The sequence below is a fragment of the Beta vulgaris genome, chromosome 3, assembly GCF_026745355.1.
Source record: "Beta vulgaris subsp. vulgaris cultivar EL10 chromosome 3, EL10.2, whole genome shotgun sequence".
Classification (NCBI taxonomy): Eukaryota; Viridiplantae; Streptophyta; class Magnoliopsida; order Caryophyllales; family Amaranthaceae; genus Beta; species Beta vulgaris.
Window position 1 is genome coordinate 11,618,103 of NC_079204.1, and position 15,187 is coordinate 11,633,289.

Genomic DNA, 15,187 nt, shown 5'->3' on the forward strand with positions numbered 1-15,187 from the left:
ATATTTGCAAGTTAGAACTTATTATTGTTCGTTGGAACTGCTCTAAGGGACTAAAAATTAATGCTAGATATTTTAATTTTATTTGAAATAAAGCTTGAAATTCAATATAAGGGAATAGCATTTCCAGCCAATATATGTATTACTCCCAAGACAAACAATATGTAGTTGTCACATGATCATTTTTTTAACTAAATTATCCTCATTCATCAGGGTTCTCATTCCAAGAACCAATAGCAGACAGAAAATTGTTGTTCACATTGTAGAATTAATCATTGATTTTCCCATACATGAATGGTTCTTTTTACTGCAAAAGCAGTTGATTATTTTGTCCAAGTTCACATATAGAGAAACCATCTTTTCAAACACTTGCGCAGCCTTGTTTGGCACTTCAGTCTTCAACATAATAGTAGTAATGAAAATTGTAATTATTATACTTACGCTCATTTGCTCATTTAAAACTCTCTCATTATGTTCGTGTTATCTACGAATTGGAGCCCGTTACTCGATGCTCGGCTCTTTCATATTTAGTCAAGGAAACCCAACTTGAAACTTGATAATAAACTAATTAATGGAGCAGTAAAAACTAAAACCCAAGGAATTTGTTAGTTATACTAGCACTACTTCTGGAATTTAACACATACAAATCCAGCTCAAAATGGGTCCTTCTATAAGTGGAAAAGAAACCGAGACATGTGAACACCTTCCCCTACAATTTATTACCAAAACTCTTTTTTCTTCCCTACCTCCACACTATATAAATACACATACCTTCAACTAGATCTTACATTTAAGAGAAAAGTTTGTTCTATCATATTCATGGCTATACTTACTCTTCCCTTGATTATTTTCTCTCTCCTCGCTCTCACCGCCTTCGACGCCACGGCTGCAACCACCTCCACCAACAACTTCATACAAACAAAATGCAGCTCCACAGCCTACCCAAAAGTTTGTGTTCAATCTTTGTCCACCTTTGCCACCAAAATCCGAAAAAGCCCACGTCAACTAGCCCAAACTGCTCTCATAGTGAGCCTGGCCAAGGCTCGTTATGCAAAGGCCTATGTAGCTCACTTGGCCCGCTATGATGGGCTCAGGCCCAGAGAAGTTGGGTCAGTCCAAGACTGTTTGGAGGTTATTGGAGACACTGTAGATAGGCTTAGTAAATCAGTCCATGAATTCCATACCGCGGTCCAGGCCCAATCTAGGGATTTTTTATGGCATATGAGTAATGTACAGACTTGGGCTAGTGCTGCTCTCACTGATGAGAATACTTGTGTTGATGGGTTTGAAGGCCCGGGCATAAATGGGAGGACCCAAAATGCAATTAAGGCCCAATTAGAGAGTGTTATGCAGTGTACTAGTAATGCCCTTGCTTTGGTTAATCAGTTTGCTAGCAAGTACTCTCCCAAAAATGTATGATCATATTTATAATTCTGTGAGGTACCCAAATATATATATACAATGGGGTAAGAAAATTTTGGAGGAATAAAAGAAGAAAACTTCTTTTTCTTAGCTTGTGCTCTTTCTCTTATTTTGAGTTTTGTTTGGTATGGAACAATATGTGTACAGTAAAATATGTAGTCAAAAGAATTGTAACACTTTCCCTTGTAGAAAGGGAAAATTTTCTCAACTTTATATGCTTGTAATTTGAATATCTTAAAAAAATGAATTCGATTGTAAAGTGTTTGGACAAATGAACTAGGACTAGTTTTCGTGTTATTGAATGTTGTTAATTTTTAAATGGTTTTTCACTAAGTACTTTCGAGTTTTAAAAAAAAATCACCAGGTGCCCTACATGTTTTCAAAATTCACAAGGTACCCCTCAGTTTTATGTAAATATACCCAAATACCTTTAATGACTAACGCCGTTAATCGCCGTTAGTCTTACGCGTAATTAACCTTTAATTAAATACTAATTAACCTAATTAAATCTTAATTAACCTACTTAAACCCTAAAATCTAACTCCTAACTAAAATTAACCTCTAACTTCTAACATAACCCGAACCCCCTCCCACCACCCTCCGCAGCCCCAGTCGCGAGCCCAAAACCCCACCCCCCGCGAGACCAAAACCCCACCCATCCCCCACCCCGTTCGAATTCCCCCCTCCCAACCCCTACCCTAGTCGAATTCATGTTGTCCTCTTCTAGCTTGCATCATATCGAACTAGAGCTTATGACACTCATCTCACTGCTCCAACCTTCATTTGAACCAGAGACTGTGTAGAGGGCGATGAAAATCAAAGAAGAGAAAATCCAAAAGAGAAGAGAATTCGATGGGGTGGGGTTTTGAGCTCGCGGCGAGGTCGGTGAGGGGGGACTTCAACGGGGTGGGGGAAGGGTTAGGGTTCTGGGCTCACGATGAGGGTTGGGTTTTGGGCTTAGCGATAGAGGCTGAGAGGGGAGAAGGAGGGGCTGCATGGGGTGGGGGCTGCAGGGGTGGTGGGAGGGTGGGGGAGGGGGTGGTGGGAAGGTTAAGGGTTAGGATTAGGATTTAGGTTTAGGTTTAGTAGGAGCCCGGTTGTTAGGTTTAGGGGTTAGGGTTAGAATTAGGGGTTAATTAGGGCTTAAAAAAGAAACTTATGGTTGATGACTAACGGAGGTTAACGTCGTTAGTCATTTAGGGTATTCAAGTATATTTACATTAAACTGAGGGGTACCTTGTGAATTTGAAACCATGGGAGTACTTGGTGAATTTTTTGAAAACTCGGGTATCTTGATGGAAAACTTGTGTTACACCCCCTTAAACAACGAAAAATGAGAGGAAAAAGAAAACTAATTTTCATGGAAAACATTTACACCCTACCAAACAGAGCCTGAATTCAACTTATTGTAACTGAATTGAAAATAAGATCGAGAGAACATGCTAGGAATAATAATCTTATCTATATCATAATATTTAGAGTCCTAACAGATTTTCGGTGCGCAATAAGTTATTATAAACTCGTCAATCCAAATTTTTTTTAAAAAAAAAATCTTTTAAAGTGTTACATCTTCGGATCTCTTGCATAGGAAAAAATCTTAAACTACATAGCCATAGGTATAGCCGTATAGTAACACTCCAAAAACGCTCACGGTGACGGTGCCCAACTCATAAGCAAATTCAATTCCTTTAGAACCTCTCGAACCTCTCGAACCTCTCATACGCAAATTCGTCAGTCATACGCAAATTCCAAAGCTCGAATTGCAGAAGCTCGTTCCAGGTTCTTGTTTTGTTCCTTAGATGAACTTACTTGTTTTGTTGCGATTTTGGTGTGGAATTGCGATTTTTAAGATCTACTTCATGTGATTATTCATGCGATTGGTTTTATGCGGTTGTTATTGTTTGTTTCCTGAATTCAACTTTTTTTTTCTTTATCTCATATATGTTATTTCATGTTTTTAGGGATAATTTACATGTTATAAACTTATGATTCGAATTTCTGGCATAACTTGTTAATTCATCTTTGTTTCGTGGAACTAAATGATAAGAAAATTTAGGTTACAATTTGTAGATGCGCATATCTCACTTGTTCTTGTTTAATTTCACGAGATCAAATTTTCAAGTGTTGTGGCTGGAAATCAGGAATGAATAACCTTATTTTTCCGGTGCCCTGGCTCAGGGACGGGCTTGGTTGAAGTATAGTTTAATAATAGGTTGTTATAGCGGAATTTTGAATTTTTTTATGTAGAGCATACAATGAAGCAGTCACAAGATCCGTTTGAAGCAGCATTTGTAGAGCAAGAGGAATCGCCACCGGAGTCTCCAGTTGCAGCTAACGATGTCGAAAATCGAAATGCTGATGCGTCTGTAAACGACACTAATCAACCTGAGGACGAGATGGGTCTTGATGTTGTAGCTCATCCTAATGTAGTGTCAACTTCAGCTGCTCCTCTTACTTCTGCTAGGACCACTCAGCTCAATAACAAGAATAAAGATGAAGACGACGAAGAGGAGGAAGATAACATGGATGTTGAGCTTGGGAAGTTGTCATCTAGTGGTGATCCTGATAAAATGGCCATTATGCAGTATGTGATTTTCAATGTTCTACTACTTATTGCCTCTTTAGTATTATATGCATGTTTTAGCATCTTCAATTTGGAGTATCTTTTTACAGTAATTTTGACAATTTGAAAATATGAGCTGCTGATAAATGTTTTAACTTATCATGATACATAGTATTGACAATATAACTACACAAGCTTCTGATATTAGTGTTACTTATGATGTTAAGTGGGTTAAGTAGAGCCTCTTATGGACAGTGGAATTTTTTGTTTATGAACGAATTTTATCTTAGTCGAATTCACACTTTCCCACTTTGTATTTTATGGTAGTCATTGTTAGTTTGATCTGTCCTGGGGAGACATCTTAAATCTGGATAAATGTTGTGAAGAGTTCGAATTATGTTTTCTTTTTCATTTACCTTCATCTTTAAAGGGAAGAAGAATTGTAACCTTCATGGTCTGTTTTTATTACAATACCGTTATGGTGGTACCTTTATTCTTTTCCTTCTGCAAATAAATGATAAAACCAATACCAGTATTACTTGCTCTTGTAATGTATTGCCTTCAGAGACTTGAACCTTCAACCTCTTGGAGAGGTGTGTGAATTTTACCACCCATTTAATGCTAAATTGATGTCAAATAGACATAATTAATCGTAAGTACGAAATGGAAGGCAGATAATTTAACAACTAAAGTGGAGTTTTTTTGTTTATCATGTGAACCTAAACCTAAAATTAATTGTCTCTGAGAATATTCATTTTCTTGTTTTCCCTTTTAGATACTTCATCTTAAATAACAAATTATAATTAGAGTGTATGTTTCCATCTCATTCTCTGTCTCCTTGACATGACTGAAAATTAGTTTATTGACAGGATCAGAGACTTGCTGATGTTCTGGAAACATGATGCACTTTGGATGTAAAAATTCTTGTTTAGTGCTCTCATAAGTGACTACGTTCTATTAACTTACTTTCAGGACCATCTTATCTCAGTTTACGGAGGAACAAATGAGCAGATATGAATCTTTTCGGAGGTCTGGTTTCCAGAAATCCAACATGAAAAGGGTATACCTCTTTCTCATTTTCAATATCTCGAGCTTGATATACGTTAGGGACCCTGAATTCATGTGGTAGTGATAATGTTAGACCCTCTGAATGAGTGAAGACATGAAACGGAGAGGGAAGCTCACTCTGTTAATAACTTCTCAAAGTAAACTTTTGCATTGAAACTTATTTCAAATTGCTCTCAATGCAGTTACTAGTAAGCCTTACAGGCAGTCAGAAGATATCTATACCTATGACCATTGTGGTGTCTGGAATCGCAAAAATGTTTGTGGGGGAGCTTATTGAGACAGGTATGCTTTCTGATTTGCTAAACATGATAATTGCAATGTGGATTTGGTGAGTCCTAGAGATATGTTCTCCTTCCGTCCCTTAGTTAAGTATACATTGGCAAATTGCGTTTATATTAAGAAGAGTGAAAAAAGTAGAGAGAAAAAAGTGGTTGGTGGGTTGGGACTCAATTCTTGAGAAATGATCAAGAGAAAAAAAATCTACTAAATACTTAAATATGGGAGAAGGTAGTATTACTTTTACATGCAGTTCATGTATCAGTTGGTAATCAGTTTGATCATTTTGTATTCATGAATCATGATTAATTGATTCATGATCAATTCACATTTTTGCAGCCAAATTAGTTATGGCCGAAAGAAAGGACTCTGGACCTATCAGACCATGCCACATAAGAGAATCGTATAGAAGGCTGAAGCTTGAAGGCAAAGTACCCAAGAAATCAGTTTCGAGGCTCTTCCGCTGATTAGTGTTTTCCCTGTGGCAACCGTGTAAATCCTTGTGTTAATTTCCATCATTGATTCATGATTATATTTCTCCTGTAGTTGAAATTTTTTATTTTTAGATATATGATGAAGGTTGAATCCTAATGCATGATGCATCCTTGCGGTCTAGTGTTGTAGGTAGAGATAGCAATGGTTCCTGGACCCAACCTAGACCCGCTAGGACCCGATCCATCTATAAGGGTCCGGGTCCATAAATTTTAGACCCAGTGGGTCCGGGTCCAGAAATTTTAGCCCCCAATGGGTTCGGATCGGGTCTGGGTCCGTGTCCATAAATTTTAGCCCCAATGGGTTCGGGTCGGGTCTGGGTCTCAAAGAGCATGGGTCTGGTCTGGGTCCAAGTCCACATATGCTAGACCTTGACCAGCCACGCGGACCCATTTACATATTAGAATTTTTTTTTTACCTAAACTTTAAGGTTTTGTGAGTGGTGATTTTGTGAACTCGTTAGTGTTGTAACTCTATCTAAGATTTGTAACATTCTAATATTTTATGAGTTAATTCTTAAAATTTTGTTTAGAGAATGTTTTAACCATGGATACAAAAACCTATATATATTAGGGTGAAATTTTTTAATTACATATATTAAAAAATGTGATGAAAAGTTAAAATTAAGGACCCATTTAGAATCCGTGGACCCGTTAGATCCAACAGATTTGGGTATGGATCTGAAAAATCTAGACCCAACGGACTGGGGCAGGTCTGGGTCTGTGAAAAATAAACGAGTCTGGGTCTAGGTGCACCGATCCAGACCCGTCACATTGCCATCTCTAGTTGTAGGCTATGTAGGTGCAGAGTTATTTGTATTACAGCAAAAGATGGAGCAGAAATTAAGATATTGCTCCTAGTGTATCTTTTTGTTCTTACACTTGAAATCTTGTTGAAAAAAAATTACCTAAACTTGGACCTAATTTAGATTAGCAACTGACCAGGATAAAGAAGAGAGAGAGAGACTTGGTGATGTCCATAATTTGCCAATAAATGTACAAGAAGTTGCTCTAAAACCATGAACAATACTTAATCATGCTTAACATAGAATTAGAAATACTGAAGAAATGAGAAGGGAAATGAGATGTTACCCTAAATATCTCTCCTCCAATACCTCGTTTTTACATGAATTTAATATGTATAAATCAACATGTTCCAGAAAATAATTTGAGAATAACTACCTGACCAATCTTAAATAATTACTCAAACAACAAAGGGAATAAAAAATTATCCCTGGGTAGTAGTTTCACCACTAATATGATCAATGAGAAATTAATCACCAACCAAAATAATTTAATTTGCTAATTACTGATTTAAACACCAGGACTGAATGGCACACCAGTTGCAGGCAGCCATTTCCGGCCCGCAATGAAGCGTTCAACGCTGAATTGTGATACTGCGTTGGGCCTGGTGATAATATGGTAGCCGGGCCACCTAACACGTCTGTGAAGTCTTGCTCCGGGCCCGAAATTTCCATACTCTGCATAATATAAGGTGCTTAAAAACCCACTACTCTTCCAGGGCATCCAGCCCGCAGGGTTTACTAATGGACCCATATATGATCTCATGATAATGGTGCGAGAATATCGTTGCCATGGCCGGCCCAAGTAAGTCTGAACAGTTCGAATTTTTCTTGAGAGGTCGTGATCGGCCATAATCCGACAACCATGCATCACAATCCCGGTGTTTTGGTTCGGGTCAACCCGGCCTTGGGCTGTGATGACATTAGCTTGGCCAAAAACTGGTAACCTTGCATAGATCATGCAGTTTTGGAACACAACGGCCGCGTTGCCAAATATAATGTCTATAGTGCCAAAAATGTAGCACATTTTGTAAAATTGTCTTTGTGAGTGTACAAAGAGGGTGTCTTGGTATCCTAGGAATGCACACCGGTAGAAAACTGAGAGATCTGAGCTTGAACGAAGTGCCACGGCCTGACCCATTTGTGCCCCAGCCGCATTCTGAAATGTTATGTCACGAGCCATGAATCGAAGCCCATCAATACCTGCAACAAATTAAAAGGGGAAAAACCATAAATATAAAGAATTTTTGATCTTTTTTCGACATTGATTATTAGTAATATTTGTACTTCTTCCGTTATGAAAGAAGTTAAACACTTCTCTCAAAAAACTCTCCCATAAATAAGAAAAGTGTTTCACTTATTTTAAAATAGATAAAGTATATCTTTTTGTCATCATCGTACGTAATGGTTGGTTCCGGTTTAAGAAGTCTCAAACTTTGCTTTTGAAAGATCTACAACTAAGATCTATTATGCTAGATGCATCGATAGACTATATAAATAAGAGATGTTAGACTAGTTGATTGATATGAACTAAAAAGAAAAGAATAACTTAACTACGGGTAAAAGTGTCCACTTCATCTATTATGATTAGTACTTAAGATGCTGTTTTTCAGCTTATGATATAATATGGGACAAAACGAAACAGAAAAAATGTAGTAACATGAACTCTTAAATGTTAAACATGAATTGTTGCTTGGCACAAGGGCCACCGTGCCTAATGGGTCAAAGAAGTACTGACTTTAGAAATAATCAAATAGAAATGATTAGGAAGTGTAATTAAGTACACATATCAAAAGTCAGCCTTAGCAATATGTTGCTTCAAGTCACTGAAAGTGTGGTCAATGATTGATGCTGCATTAAATACCAAACAATATAAAAGTAGTAGTAGTGTAAGAAAAATAAGATCTAGATCTTCTATTCTGACTCTTTTCCATGATTAAAATCGTCAAGAGTTGTTACAAATGCCGACGATATCTTATATGGGCATGATTGACTTGTTATCAAATTTAGATAATTAGATACTAATTTGGTCTTCCTTAAAATGTTAATCAACAATACCATTACAGATTTAATTTGTAAAACTACTAATATTAATTCTTAACACCTCCTATAAGTAAGTTTTCTTTTTGCGTAAGGATTATTATTATTGTAAATGCTACATAACATTTTATTAATTATAATTTTCTCAATTCAACTATTCTCATTAAAAAAAAAAAAAGTAAGTTGTCTTGGTCGTCTTACTTAAGTCCACGAATACTTCAAGCATTACGTATATCTTATTATATCTCTTTAGATTAGTTAGAGTTCAGTTTTAAAAGAAAATTGGCTACTATTTTTTGTTATATATTTCCTCGGAAAAAAACTTTAGTTACATTTCTCACTATTCACATTTTGTTTAAAGTAAAATTTAGACATATAGTTATGTTCAAAGGACATGAAAGCACATATCATGCTAATTTATCATAATGAAACAGATTTGAAATAGGATATTGCGATAAAAGAGAATCTTCTTCCGCGCATGCTAATAAGGATTGAAACTTATGACATAAACTCGTTAGGAATTGAAATGAAAATAGGTACTCCATAGTACTTACTTAAACAAGGGGTCTAACCCAAGATTCATACCTTATGTATTAGTTAAAATTATAATTAATATCTTTGAATTAGGTGTTGATAAAAATTATAATAAATGACTAACTTGTAAATACACATTCAAATGTATCCATAACAGGATCTAATAAAAAAAAAATTCTATTTCTTATATAATAATAGTGAAATAACTATAGATGATGAATTTTAACTTTGACAAAGTAAAATGGTAAAGTATTGCGAAACAGATGAAGTATGTTCAGGTTTCATCTAATTCTTGTAATATAGTATTAATCAATGAGAAGCAAGAAGACATAGCTAATACACTACCAAAATAAAAACAAGAAGACATAGCTAATATACTACCAATCATATATATTGATGTATGTACTATAATGCAAGTAATAATGTAGCTTAAAAGAGGAAGAATTTGTGATGAATAATGTACCTGCGGTGGCAGAACTATAGGTGGTATAACCAGATCGAGCACTCCTGCTACTAGTAACAATAGTATACCTCATTCCATCACCAACCAACATAATATCATTATTGTATGGACCAACATAAATATTCTCCCTATAAACACCTCTTCTAACATGTATCACTTTCCTCCCCCTAATACGGCTCCTAGCCGCGGCGTCAATGGCGGATTGCACCGTTCTATAAGGGCTAGAACCATCCTTAGCCACCACGAACGCCGCCCTTGACGCCGCCAATTTTCTAGAAACTTGCAATAACTTCCTTTCATCATGGCTCACCCAACTAGGATACTTTGTTGTATTAAGACTAGTAGAGTTAATAAACTCTTCAATTAAGCCCTCATTAACGGCTAACCCATTAGATATTAGGTCGGACACATTGTATGCAACATGAGGCCATATGAACGATGTGACATTCATGTCTTGGGACCCACTCATGCAAGTCTCAAGGTTTGTAAGAGAAGAACTAAGCCAAGTTTGAGCATCAAAGTCAGTAAAACTTGAGTTACTAGTCAAACCATAAAGGGTGTAATTAAGTTGGATTATAGTGTGACTATAGAGCCTAATGCAATCAGCCCATGCAGCCCTCTCACTATGTGTTTCACACTTTTGTCCCCACATCCATAAGTGGCCTTGGGCCGCCATAGCGCGATCCAAGGCCACTTCGACTAACATTCTTCTAAAATCAGCTTTTTCCTTTGGCTCGAACACACCTGGTGTTCGAGCCATGAAGTATTTACATGCCTTTGGGTGTGGAACACCATCACACCATTTGCTTATATCGTCGGGGGGAGCCTCTTCATCATACTCTTGGGACTCGGACAAGGTACAAGCTATAGAAGTAAAAAGGATTAAGGAGAAGAATACAAGGTTTAGTGATGCCATTTCTTGTACTGGTGGGTATAGATTTTTTACTCAGATCTCTAGGAAAGATGGTTTGGTTATATATATATATATAAGTATAGTATGAAAGGGATTTTGATGTATTGAACAAATTTAAAGTGATTTAAATTTTGCTTTCAAGAGTAGATCTCTTTGATTTGGATTAGTGGTACGGTTTTTATGGAGAAATGAAAATGTCAGAAACAACTCATGTTTTCGCTTATTTTATGTGATGGAAGACGTACTTCTTTACGTAATGTACTCCATTTACTCATGCACAAAGAGTCCAGCACAAGGGAAAAAAAGGGATAATTAGCTTAATCATTTGGAAGAAGAAAAATGTTTCGCTTGTCCTTTAATACTTTACACATTTCCTCTCTTACAATCTTTAAGACATATTTTTTGACATTAATAATTTTACTTATGCATGAATACAAATTTGAATATTTCAAAGTAAATATAAAAATGAAGCAGATAATAGGTAAAATATTACTATATCAATATACGGTATGTTCTTTGTCAAATTTCATAATTTTTTTTTGACCCTCACTGGGGACCCCTTGGTAAGAAGAAGAATCCTAGTGGACTAGCACATCGCTCAGGTCAGTCAACCCAGCTACACAGGTTAACGCTTAAGAGTATGTGGGATATAAAAGAATCCGTATTTCCAAGCACAAGTAGGTAGTGAGGTTCGAATTTAGGTCACAAGGTAAGTTCCCCACCACCTCCACCAAACAAGCTTGGTAAGTCAAATTTTCATTATATAAACAACTGAAAAAGATACTATTATATGATTTATCTGAATTTTTATAACGAAATCACTTCTATTTTTTTCCTTCTATAGACTAATATCAAAGGAAGTTGGTTAAGGAAAATATTCAAGAGTTGCAATAATGAATTAATGACATCTATGGAGATATTAATTTTGTATGCTATTGAACATCTGTAAGGCACTGATTAGAATACAAACAACTGAACAATGACAACAAATAATAAGAAGGTTTTTTTTTTTGGGCACATGTAGATTGCTTGAACATGACAAGTGCAACTCAAAGCCTTATACTTGAAGAGTAGTTCAACAAAAAAAAAATAAGGATTTATGTCAAAGCGCCATGGATTGTTACCATAGAAATGTGCATAACTTTTTCAACTAATGATGAATGTTTTTCATGTCATAATCTTCAAATTTAAGCAAATGAACAAATATTTCAAGCAAACTGTTGGGTCAGGCATTAGGTTTCGCATTTGTATCTCCTTGGGATTAGCCATTTTACGTGATCTTATTGTCATACGTACATCACAGTTTTTCTTTTTTATCATATTCTTCATACAACTAGTTTTATGAGCCTAGGAGATGTTCCAAGTTATCGTATGAAAAATGTTATAATTTATGCTAATCCTAAGAGAAATTTGCTTTTGGGTGTTAAATACGTGCCCAGGCGCGACAAGTTGAGGAAGCTACAACATCAAATTTTGGAAATTGGCCCAAACATGCATGAAATTGCCTCGAAATTGAGCCGGATCGGCAGTTTTTGGTTCCATTATTAAAGTTAAAAAACTCTTAATTTCCACGTAGATCCTTATGTTTTTTTTAATCATCTTCTTTATTTCTTTCTCTCTAACATAACAAAGAATTATATGTAACCTTACATGAAATTTTGCAATCGTGACAATAACGTCCAAATCCTTAGTTTTAAGCTTTTCGAATTACTATTAACCCCTCCAATTTTGTACTTTGTACTTTGTACTTTGTACGTTCGTATCTAGGGGTGAAAGTTCGGTGTGCGGTTTGGATTAGGGCCTAATCCAATCCAATCCAAATAAAATCTGGATTTCAATTTTTCAATCCGAATCCAAACCAATTAGGGTTTGAATCCGATCCAATCCAATCCGAATTTTCATACTCTAGATTGGATCCGATCCGAAAATCTGATTTTTTTTTAAAACTCTAGTTTTTCGATTAAATGAATTAAGCACAACAACAACTTAGTAGATTTAGGAAATGAGAAATTAAGTGCACTTAGTGTTTCAGGGAAGGGTCGAAGTGCTATGTGTATTGGGCTATGGAGTAGTTTTTTTTATAAAAAAAAAAAAATCAGTTAAGCACTTAATCCCAATCCAGATACATAATACAAGGCATATTACTATTTGGTTATATTGGATTTTTGGATCTGATTACCCCCAATCCAATCCGATCCAAAAATCCAATTTTTCAAAAAATCTCAATCCGAATCCAATCTGAATACAGTTCAAATCCGATCCGAATTACTAATTCGGATTGGATTGGATTGGATTTTGGATTTTATCCGAATAACTTTCACCCCTATTCGTATCTAGTAGAACGAAGTAGAAATTTGCTCCCACGCTGGCATGCAACATTGCAACGTCACTTCGTGTAAGGCCACACACGGTTGACTCGATCGCATATGCATGCTTATAAGTTAAAGGAGTAACACGCCAACAACTCAACAAGAACAACATTTTCAGATTTCTTGGATGCATCATGCATGTAACAATTTTGACTTTTATTAAGTACGAATTGTAAGGAATTCAAATTTCAACCCATAGCTGTCGATATATCCTTAATAACAGGCTGAGCCATGTGCTCTTACATAGTTACATGAATTTGCACGAAAATCTATATTAGTTAGCTTAACCTTCAAGAACAAAATATTTAGGAGTGAAATTTAATAAAACAACCATGTCTTAGAAATGTGTTGTGTGAATGATAAATGAACATAAGACCTTTTCTTCTACTTATGTCGCGCAATATCCTTTGTCAAAACATGGTTTTCAGTTACTTAGTTTGTCTTCAAAAGGGGAGTGCTAGATTGAGATTTTTGTAACACCATGACTAGATATCTTCATAAAGACCAATGAGCCTTAATTAGATCTTAATGACAAATTTTATATCGGAATTTGACAGTGTACAAATGAGTTGAGTATTCATATATTCTAGTTTAGCAGCTTGATAAGCATCCATTATAAGTGTTCAAGTATGCGCTCAAGGTTGAGTGAGCTCTGAAATTTCTGGTTCGAGCACAGCCTAATGTCTTACATTTTGAGTTTAAACGAGTTGTAAATGAGATTAGTTCGACAAACAAGCTTGACAAATTAAATCTTTAAAAAAGATTGAAGCGACGATTGTAATAAACTAACATGAGTAGCTAAGAGTTCAAAATTAAGCAATCCATATAATGAATTAAATAGACCAACTACCAAAAGTCCAAGTTTCAACTTTAAAACTACCAACCAGCACATAATAAGCAAGGTATAATAGGTATATAGAGTTAATGAATTAGAAGTACTAAAACTAAAAAGTAAAAGAAACCATAGCATGATATGAAAAAATTAGATCCCACTACTTAGTAAGTTATTGTTCGCAAAATTTAGTGAACAAGTATTCAAGTTTGGCTCATTTACTAAAGAGCTTAAAATTCTAGTTTGCACTTAGCTTATTCATTTACTTAACTAGTAATTTTTGACCAAATTTGTTTACATGGCCCTAATTTCAGCACATTAGGTAAGCCGAACGATTCATACGAACTTGTTACATATCAGTGACAATCCACCGCTACAAGTAGATTATTAAAAAAATTTACTTAGGGCATGTTCTCCCCAACTTATTTTCAGTTCAATTTAGCTCTAATAAGTTCAGTTCAGTTCAGCTCCAATAAGTTCAGTTCAATTCAGTTCAGTTCAGTTCAGCTCTATTCTTTTATAACCATTTTGTTAAATATTATTATTATGTTGGTATAATTTATTTTACTTATTATTATTATTATTATTATTATTATTATTATTATCATTATTATTATTATTATTTAAATATATATCATTACTATTAAGTATTATTATTATTGTTTCTATATATTATTTTTTTTTAATATAGCTTTACTCATTATTATTACTATTATTATTAGGAGGAACATAGTTTAGGTCAAAGCACAAATAAACCCACTTTTTTTAGCCCATAAACCAATCAAATTACGTCAAGACGTTTTATGATGTAATTTTCGCGGTCCAACCCAATCATTGTTTCTATTACTAAATATTTTTATATTAGTAAATCTAATTATTAAAATAGTAATATTAATTTACTTCTTAGATATTATTGTTATTATATATCATCATCAAGTATTAATATATTAATACAAATAATATAAAATAATTATTATCAATTATCATCATTATCATTAATTATTATTATTATTATTATTAATTTATGATTATTAATATTATTTATTTATAACTATTATTTTAAAATATTCAAAATACTATTATTATTATTATTCATTATTATTACTTATCATTATAATTATTATTTGATATTCATATTATTATTGTTTAAAATATTATTTATATATTTATTACATTCAATTTAATTCAATTTAGTTTAATTCAATTCAATTCAATTCAATTCAATTCAATTCAGTTTAGTTCAGTTCAGTTCAGTTCAGTTCAGTTCAATTCAGTTCAGTTCAGCTCGGCTCCAATAAGTTAAGTTAAGTTCAGTTCAGCTCCAATAAGTTCAGTTCAGTTCAGCTGTTTTATGCCGAAGAGAACATGCCCTTATTGTTGCTTAGTTAGACCATTATTGTCCATCTCTCGTGAGTA

At 34.7% G+C, this 15,187-nt stretch overlaps 3 protein-coding genes across 3 annotated transcripts; 2 read left to right on the top strand and 1 right to left on the bottom strand.

Annotated features, from left to right (window-relative positions):
• Positions 1 to 700: 700 nt before the first annotated feature.
• Positions 701 to 1,509, top strand: LOC104888678 (21 kDa protein). Its single transcript, XM_010673709.3, has one exon. It carries the CDS (start codon positions 817 to 819, stop codon positions 1,414 to 1,416), a length of 600 nt encoding a protein of 199 aa, XP_010672011.2. The 5' UTR covers positions 701 to 816; the 3' UTR covers positions 1,417 to 1,509.
• A 1,551-nt stretch (positions 1,510 to 3,060) lies between these two features.
• On the top strand, positions 3,061 to 5,921 carry LOC104888679 (transcription initiation factor TFIID subunit 11). The gene is made up of 5 exons (XM_048641052.2): positions 3,061 to 3,198; positions 3,667 to 4,003; positions 4,955 to 5,042; positions 5,233 to 5,332; positions 5,666 to 5,921. The coding sequence occupies exons 2-5, from the start codon at positions 3,675 to 3,677 to the stop codon at positions 5,791 to 5,793; spliced, it is 645 nt and encodes a 214-aa protein (XP_048497009.1). The 5' UTR covers positions 3,061 to 3,198; positions 3,667 to 3,674; the 3' UTR covers positions 5,794 to 5,921.
• An 847-nt stretch (positions 5,922 to 6,768) lies between these two features.
• Positions 6,769 to 10,787, bottom strand: LOC104888680 (probable pectinesterase/pectinesterase inhibitor 59). Its single transcript, XM_010673712.4, has 2 exons — positions 9,658 to 10,787; positions 6,769 to 7,823 (listed from the first exon to the last, which is right to left on the bottom strand). The coding sequence occupies exons 1-2, from the start codon at positions 10,571 to 10,573 to the stop codon at positions 7,132 to 7,134; spliced, it is 1,608 nt and encodes a 535-aa protein (XP_010672014.1). The 5' UTR covers positions 10,574 to 10,787; the 3' UTR covers positions 6,769 to 7,131.
• Between the last annotated feature and the right edge of the window lie 4,400 nt (positions 10,788 to 15,187).

Excerpts from the sequence above, each read along its gene's own strand:
- LOC104888678 (XM_010673709.3), top strand. The coding sequence starts at position 817 with ATGGCTATACTTACTCTTCCCTTGATTATTTTCTCTCTCCTCGCTCTC.
- LOC104888680 (XM_010673712.4), bottom strand. The coding sequence starts at position 10,573 with ATGGCATCACTAAACCTTGTATTCTTCTCCTTAATCCTTTTTACTTCT. Across the intron at positions 7,824-9,657 it reads CTATAGTTCTGCCACCGCAG|GTATTGATGGGCTTCGATTC; the intron begins GTACATTATTCA and ends AATTTGTTGCAG.
- LOC104888679 (XM_048641052.2), top strand. The coding sequence starts at position 3,675 with ATGAAGCAGTCACAAGATCCGTTTGAAGCAGCATTTGTAGAGCAAGAG. Across the intron at positions 4,004-4,954 it reads GATAAAATGGCCATTATGCA|GACCATCTTATCTCAGTTTA; the intron begins GTATGTGATTTT and ends ACTTACTTTCAG. Across the intron at positions 5,333-5,665 it reads GGGGGAGCTTATTGAGACAG|CCAAATTAGTTATGGCCGAA; the intron begins GTATGCTTTCTG and ends ACATTTTTGCAG.